Consider the following 8,479-nt stretch of genomic DNA (forward strand, 5'->3'; position numbering starts at 1 on the left):
TTTGTACCCTAGTGCCTATCACAATGTCATGCACACAGCAAGCTTCCAACAAATGTCTGCTTCCTAAATGACTCATGTAGGCTGCAATGAGTGAAGTTTAATGACATTGTGACAATATGGACATAATCTTTCATTACAGAACAAGTAGTAGCTCTAGGCTATATGGCTGCTGGCTGCTCAGCCAGAGCATGACAGCATGTCAGGACTCTGGTCGGGTCCCCACACAGGTACAGTGTATGTGTTCTTAGCTCTGCTTATTTGAATCAATTCAGCTTAAGTATTTATTGGTTCTGACCACTTGGGATACAGTGGTAGACAAACAGCGTCAGATTATTCCACCTCCACACTTATCCCTTAAATGCATCTACTTCTCTCTGTCATCACTGCTGCCACTCAAGTCCCAGCCAACATCACCTCTCAGTTGAAGCATTCCACTTCACCTCCCTGCTTCCATTTTTATTCCTTTCTAATTCATTCTTCACAATGCCACCAAAGTGAACTTTCTTTAAAATGCAATGTTGATCATATCACTCTTCGAAGCCTTTTAAAGCCTTCCATCTGCCCTTAAGGTAATGTCTAAACCCCAAAATGGCTTAACAAGCCCAGCCTGATCAACCTCTCCAGCTATATACACAGCTCACCACTCACTACGTAACAGTCTTTAACCATTGTAACCTACATAAAATTCCACTATTAGACCATGCTGTCTTCCAGTGGGAAACTGCTCAGGCATGGTAAGAAAATCTCAACAAGTATTTAAAAAAACTCAAATTGTGGATTTAGTTCTCCAAAGCTAACAAGCTTAAGGCCAATTATTGACAACTATAGTCATCTAAACAAGTGTTTCCTCTTTGGAAAGGAAGAGTGGAAAACACAAATGAGTAGTCCTGCTGCAGGAGGAAAGTTTGAACACAGTAGCTTCTGGAAAAAGGTATCAAGCTCTCCATGTCCTGGTGCCTATTTTCACCCAGCTCATAGTGACTGCTCAATAAATGTATGTCAAATGAACAACCACAGTGAATTGGAAGTGAGAAATTCTAGGGACAGAACAATCAAGAAATATGAAGGGGAGTGGGCATGTGTCCCACTTCTGGCCAAAACAGATTCAAAGAAGGGGTTGCTGGAGGTTTCCAGGAAGGGTCTTCCTCATTCTTATAAGAAATCATGGAAAGCCTATTTCTTTCCGGCAGGACATGAGGCTGCATGTAGCCCTAGTTGCTACTGGCTATTTTGCAGCCATTCAGTAAGCTGACACTGTGGACAACAGAGGCAGAGACTCCCATCTTCACGGCCAATCTTGAACGTGTGATCCCTCTACCTAAACTTCCAGTTATATAAGCCAATAAATGTTATTATTTAAGTCAGTTTGACTTTTACTTGCAGCCCAAAGCCATGTAACTGATACTGAGAAGCAATAAAGGAAAAATCATTTTGAAGATGATGAACACCACATGTCATCATTTCATTTTGTAGCCTAATAAGAAACTAATCTGAAAAAAAAGAAATCACTGTTATAAAGGAATATAGATTTTCAAGTGCAACTGGTAAGGCATAAAACTATATCAAACAATTCAGATGTACTTTCTGTGAAAAAGTATTCAGCTCTCACTGGGTAGAATTAACAGTAGAGCAGACTCTACAGAAGAAAATACAAATGAACTGGAGGGCACAGCAATATAAAATATCCAAAAAGAAACACACAGAGAAAATGATTGAAAAAAAAATGAATAGAGCATTGTGAGCTATGGGAAAACATAACTGGATCACAATATATGTGACTGGATTCACTGAAGGAGAGTGGGAGAGGGCAGAAAAAATACTTGGAAATAATCGTCAAATTTATTTTTCAAATTTGATTAAAAACTATAAATCCACAGATTTAAGAATGAACAAATCCCAAGAACAAGGATAATGAAGAAAACCACACCACGGCACATCATAATCAAATTGCTTAAAACCAGTGATAAAGAAAAAAATCTTCAAAGCAACTACAGGCAAAAGGCACATTTTGTACAGTGGGAATAAAGATAAAAAATGATAGCAGACTTCTCCTTCGAAAGAATGCAAGCAAAAGACAGTAGAACATCATCTTTAAAGTAATGGCAGAAAAGAAAAAAGATCAACCTAAAGCTCTACCTCTACTGAACATTTCTTTTAAAAGGAAAGCAAAATAAAGACTGCTTCAATCATATACAAGTTTAAAGAATTCACCAACCACAGACTCACACCTCTGGAAATGTTAAAGAAAAAGGCACAAGGAAAATGATAACAGATGCAAATATGCATCTACACAAAAGAATGAAGAGGCCCAAAAATAGTGTTCAGAGGTAAATATACAAGCCTTTCTTTCCTATTTTAAAAATCTCTTCAAAAGATACTTGAATGTTTAAAGCAAAAACAGTAACAATACCTGGTGGAGCTTATGACATATGCAGAAGTAAAATGTATGACCACAATAGGACCTGAGGCCAAGAGGAAGAGGTGAAGAGGTATACTACTTAAAGGCAGACTATGATAAGTTAAAGATGTATATTATACACCCTAAAACAATCACTAAAAAAACAAGAATAGAGTTAAATCTAATAAACTAACAAAGGAGAGAAAATGCAATCATAAAAAAGTGTACTCAATTCAAAAGAAGAGAGAAAAAGAGGAAAAACAAAGAACAGATGTGATAGGCAGAGACAAACAGCAAGACAGATATAAACCTAATCAATAATCACAGTAAATTAAAGTGGCCTGAACACCCCAAATAAAAAGCAAGACTCACCTAGATGCTGCCTCCAAAAAGCCCACTTTAAACAAAACACACAAGTAGGCTAACACTGAAAGGAAGGATGGAAAAACATCTATCATGCTAACACTAATCAAAAGAAAGCTAAAGTAGCTATATAAATACCCGACTAGGTTCAGGGCAAACAATGTAATCAAGGATAAAGAGAGTCAATTAATAATGATAAAAGAATCAATTCACCAAGAATACATAATAATCCTAAACATTTATGCACCCAGTAAGTCAGCCCACCAAAACAAGAAAATAGAAAGATGATTTTCATGGTTAAAAATGCAGCATCAGCGTCCCTGAATCAAAACTGAACGTTGCCAAAATAGAGCTTAGGATCTTCTTTATAAGTGGAATGCAATCTTACTAATAAAAGTGCAGTATTCCCCCAAAAGGTCAAAGGTGGTAGTGTGTTAAACATCTTATCCAAGCATTTATGACCTCAATGCCAAAGCTGATCAAGGTGATCTAAAGCTGACTCACCTTTCATAATTCCTATCTCGTGGTAACGCAGCACCCCAATGTCGAAAGTCCATGATTAACATAAGTAAAAGGAGACAGGATATGAAGAAGAGTCCTAGGAATGCCACCCGTTGACGGAGAAAAGGGCTCGCTGTGGGTACAGTGAAGTACCAGGAGGCTGGGCAGAGGTAGGAAAAACTGATCCTGAAACAAGACAAACATTAGTAAGAAAAGTCTTTACAACTGAGTGCCGAAACGTGGTTTTTAAGCTAGATTAAAGCCTTTGCTAATAAAAGCAAAAATTCTTGCCACCAGAAGTTGAAGTGCTTTTTTAGAATCAAGAAAGGTTCATGGTGTTTCTACTGTATAAATCAGAAAAGCTTTATCTGTTCTTTTCCCAAAGTGTGCATTTCTGGGTACAAAGAATTAATCTCATGTTGATGAAAAGATCACCAGTCTCCCTGGACAACCTCATAACATTGAAGAATCAGAGTGGTGATAACATTTTCACCAAGAATGCTGTCAAAATATGAGTACTCAGAAAATTTATTCAACTGATTTTTAAAAAATATTTAGTAGGTTAAAAAAAATTATTTGAAAGGATATATGATAAAAAGTGAGCCTCTGTCCTAAGCCTATCATTTCCCTCTCAGCAGCAACCATTGCTACCCACTGTCTACATATTTTTCCAGGGATATTCCATATAAATATAAGCATATATATCATATATAGTAATATATCTGTGTATCTCCATTCCCTTGATTTCACACTATACCTACAGCTCTGTGTCTTTCCCCACTCTAGTTGATAACTGCCCCACCTGGTACAGGTAGATCCACAGATCCACATTAATCTTTTCTGAAAGCTTCAGAGTAGTTAAGGTACGGATAAGTGTATTCAACTGTGAAATTCACTTTCTATATGGTCTCAAAAGCACCTGTCTGTCTTCAAAGTTAATTGCAAAAACAAACAAAACCTTTACTAACCTCCTCCAGAGTCACCTAGCCTCACTTGAATGGAAATTTTGAAGAATATTACAATCTAGCACTTTTCAGAACTGAGCAAGTACTCCATCACGCTGGGGTTACAGGCTGAAAACTGTTGCTGTATCTGCCTTCAAAGGTATGCAACTTTGATCTTTGCGTTCATTTGACCAGGCTGCTAAGTCCAGATGCAGCTCTAGGGCAAACCTCACTTCGAACAACCTCCGAGAGCCCCTCAACCTACCTGCCACCCACAGACTGAGCCCCAGCTCAGGATAACGTCCGCAGCCTTACCTAGCCATGGGTTTCCTTCAGTGGTCTCAACGACTGTCACCTCATTTTCCTTTTGCCCTGAGAAGGTGGTCTCCTTGTCCCAGACATCTCCTAAGTCAGCAGCCTGTAAAGAGTTGGTTGGATTTCAGGCTTACTCCCAGCAGTGCCCACGAGACTAGACCTCCACGAGAAGGCCACGAGTGGCGCTCACCCACTCTCCGGGCTCGCACTGCAGATCCGTCCGCTCTTGTTCCTGGGGCCCAGCAGACCCTAAACCGGCTCCCTGGGAGCGGATGTTCTCGAGCACCAGTGGAACCGGCTGTCCCCAGGTGGACGAGGTCGGAGTGCCCACTTCCCCTCTCTCCGGACTCGGTAGCCGGCTCGCGCTCACACCGGGCGAGCTGCCCGCGCGTTCCCTCAGCACAGCTCCCTTCATCCAGAGCTGCTCCCCCGGCCTCTACCCCAGTCGGAAGGAGGCCTGCGCGGGCGGCTGCGCCACGTCACCAAGGAAACCTCAGGGAGCCAATGATTGACAGAGGACCCGCGGAGAGGGGCCCGCCCGCTGCCCAGAGGGAGTTCCCGGCGAACGGGCTCCGTGGGCCGCACGTCCGTTCTCCAGGGTTAACCAATCCCCAAAAGGGTTCGCCCTCTAATGCCCGCCCCGGGATTGCGAGCGCGTCCAATCCGGAAGGGCGCCGTACCGTGGCTCCACCTGGAAGAGGCGGTGGTGCAAGCAGACGAAGGGTGCAGAGCTGCGCCGGGGTGTCCTGCGTCAACTGTCCTCTCGGGGGCGCGGATTGTCTACTGGCTGCTTCTCCACGGCCGCTTCCAGGGCAGAGCGGCTCGGGTGGGAGGGTGTCGAGGTGTCCGCGACAGAAGTGTATCGTATTGGAGGTTTTGTGTCCACCGGCGCTGCCCGCCAAATGGCTGTTTCCCCACTTCCCCGCTGCTCTATAGCCATCCAGACTATGCCCGGGCCTTATTTTTTTGGTCCTGTAAGAAAAACATAAATTGGGGACGATTGCGTGTACACCGACGCTCTCATATCCATTCATTCAACTTTCATTGAATGTCTACTGCCAGACGTTTTGAGCGGCTGTTCCCTGCCCTCAGGACCTCAGAGTAATACACACAAAGGTAATGTGTCTTTCTTTCTTCCCTGCTTACACATCAGCCGTCTCTCATTTCCAGGAGAGCCCCTTGGTCAGGATAAAGTCCAAGTCCTTACAAACGTGTCACGTACATGAACGTCCACGCATCTTCTGCTCCCCACCTCTGTTATTATGCTCCAGCAACGCACCTCTGTGAGGCTTTGCTCATTCTGTCTCCTGGACCCTTACACCTCCCTTGACTATCCTTCCCCCTCCTCAGCCAAGCCAATTCATACTCATCCCTTACCACTGGGCTTACAGGTCACCTCCCTTAAAAGTTTTTCTTGACCCACCCCTTCTTTATATATGCCTATTGTTTCACTTACCAGATTGAATTACAATTACATGTATATGTCTGTATGTCCCAATAGACAGAATATCATTGAGGGCAGGATCTGTCTGCCACATGAATGTTGGGCACTGCCTGGAACAACTACATAAGTGAATGGATGACTGGCAATAAATGAAGACCACCCTGAGGACTTAATAATACGGGTGAATGTTGAAACCACTTTGTTGTTTATGTGAAACATAAACATCATAAGATCGTATATCAATGACACTTTAATAAAAAAAGTAAAATAAATTTAAAAAAATGAAGACCACCCAAATGAGATCCAAAAAGAGGCTATTTATTCTATGCCTGCTGTAACAAGGCAGTCACCTACCATCACCTGAGTCTGGCAGAGACCCAAAGGCTGTCAAGGAAGAGGGAAAGCTTAAATGGAAAAAAAGAAGAAGGCTTCACTCTGATTTGAGAGTATTAGCACGGGAAGCTGGAGCCTGGGTAGCTGGAAGCAGTGCATCTTGTGTAATGGTTTTTGGGGAGCATATTTGGCTTTATCTAGTTGGTCCTGAGTTGGAAGGGCAGGGAGCAAAACAAAGAGGGAAGCTGACAGTCGTTAACTCCGCAGAATTTGGGCTGACTGCTGCAGGAGTTGTGGGTCAGAGTTCTAATTGTCATATCTGGTCTGGCCACTGTCCAGTTTGTATAGTCAGTCTCTCACGACTATTATTTATTCCCTCCATTATCCTCCCGACCTGGTTAGACTTCCCAACTTGCCTTTCTCCTTCAAGTCTCAGTTTTCACTTTTCTTCTCTGTCCCTCAATCCCTCCTCTGCTTCACGGGTTGTATTTCATCCAGGCTCCCAGAAACCACAATGAACAGAGAATGGTTGCATAAAGGTAAGATTAACTACATAATTATACAAATATCAGGTATTATTAGTCCAGTGCCTGTTTCAGGTAGAAATGAAAAAAACTCAACAAATGTTTTAGAATAAATTTCTTTTTAATTCTTGAAGTTGCCTGTCAGCTGTGTAGTTCTAAGTCTGATTTGTATTATTTCCAACTCCAGTGTCCCACTAAATGAGTGTTTATGAGTGGAAATAGAATTCCTACTTATGGTTCAAACAGTACTTAATTCATATGGTTTATGAGCTATGTTAGCTTAGAATTTGAAGGTGTATTGAAACTTCTCTAATTTATACTTCATAACTACTATTATAAAACTGAAAAGAAACCTGCATATTAATCCTAACACCTTCTCATTATATTTTCTTTGATCATCTGGTTTAGACAATACTTTTTTCGGTAATTCCATACGCCCTCAGGCAGTTGTAAAGCATGGCTCTTTACAAAGGCCTGCTATGCTTATCTGATAAACAGCTCACAAGAGCTGAGTTATGAGGTTTCCAGTCAGGAGGCAAAAAAAAAAAAAATGGGCTGAGCTCACTTCTCCATCTCATTTGCTGTAACTTAACATGTTGAAACAAATAACAGAAATCCATTATTTCAAAACAGGTTTTTAACTGCTTTTTAAAGTCTTGTCTACAATTACATTTTGTAATGTTCTGAAGAAGTCTCTCACTCTACCTAGCAATGAGCAAAATCAGCCAAATTAGCCCCACATTAGGTATCTGTTGTTTGCATTGCTTTATTTCTCCCTCTCAACTCCTTCATTCCACACTCCACCCTGCCCTAAACTCCAAAGGAGTTTAAGTAATATGGTCTCCACTTTCCCTTCCAAATTCACTCATTTCCCTTCAAATGTCTTGTAGGCATCTCATTGTCCAAGACCAAATTCATTGTCCTTCCAGCCTTATCCACCCAAACCTCCTCCTTACACATTACCAACTTTGACAAATACTCTGTGATTCTCAAAGCAGAAATTTACAAGTCCTTTTAGAATCTCTTCCTTCTACTTCCTTTCTCCTGTAGGGGAGCAAAATATGCCAACCCAAAATGTGCACGTGGATCATTTGAGGCTGATTATTTTTTAAGAAACAGAAGGCTCTGGAAGAACCTTTGACCTTCCCCCTAACTACCTAAAAGAAGTTAGCAGAGTCTGTTAAACAAATTTCTCTGTGGGTCCCATTGTTTCTGTATGGGCCAACAAATATTTGTTTACCATTTACTTTTTCATCTTCCTGTGAATTGTCTTCCTTCCCTTTGAAGTTCCTTCCCTCCTCCTTAGCTCAGAATGGCAGATAATTCTCAGTTGCATGACTGCCTGTGGGCCTCATAGTCTTATGGAGGCCCCATACATACACAATTAAATTTAATTTTCTTCTGTTAATCTGTCTCATGTAAATTTCATTCTTAGACCAGCCAAAGGAACCGTGAAGGGTAAAGGAAAATTTTTCTCTCCAACAGCCGTTTTTAGTCACTAGCTATTTTTTAGTCACTAGGTATTCTTAATTCAAGCACCTAAAATCCTCTCCAAGATCCTCCGATGGAGCCTTCTTACTGCTGGTCCTGTCTACAGACTCTTGCCTCTCCTGAGTGCCCTCCATTCTGATATAGTGAAATATAATCAAGGTACTTC

General features: G+C 41.7%; 1 protein-coding gene across 2 annotated transcripts in view; it reads right to left on the bottom strand.

The window, feature by feature from the left end:
• ENTPD7 (ectonucleoside triphosphate diphosphohydrolase 7) overlaps window positions 1–5,045 on the bottom strand; it is a 37,031-nt gene extending 31,986 nt beyond the window's left edge. The window contains exons 1-3 of one of the 2 annotated variants that reach the window (XM_073240563.1): window positions 4,894–5,045; window positions 4,522–4,624; window positions 3,266–3,448 (exon numbers count right to left, since the gene is read on the bottom strand). In XM_073240563.1, coding sequence (XP_073096664.1) covers window positions 3,266–3,448; window positions 4,522–4,529 — 191 coding nt within the window. In that variant the 5' untranslated portion in view covers window positions 4,530–4,624; window positions 4,894–5,045. Of the gene's footprint in view, window positions 1–3,265; window positions 3,449–4,521; window positions 4,625–4,711 lie in introns of both variants that reach the window. The other variant, XM_073240564.1, reaches the window with a different exon arrangement.
• Window positions 5,046–8,479: the final 3,434 nt, after the last annotated feature.

This window comes from Manis javanica, chromosome 7, assembly GCF_040802235.1.
Source record: "Manis javanica isolate MJ-LG chromosome 7, MJ_LKY, whole genome shotgun sequence".
Classification (NCBI taxonomy): Eukaryota; Metazoa; Chordata; class Mammalia; order Pholidota; family Manidae; genus Manis; species Manis javanica.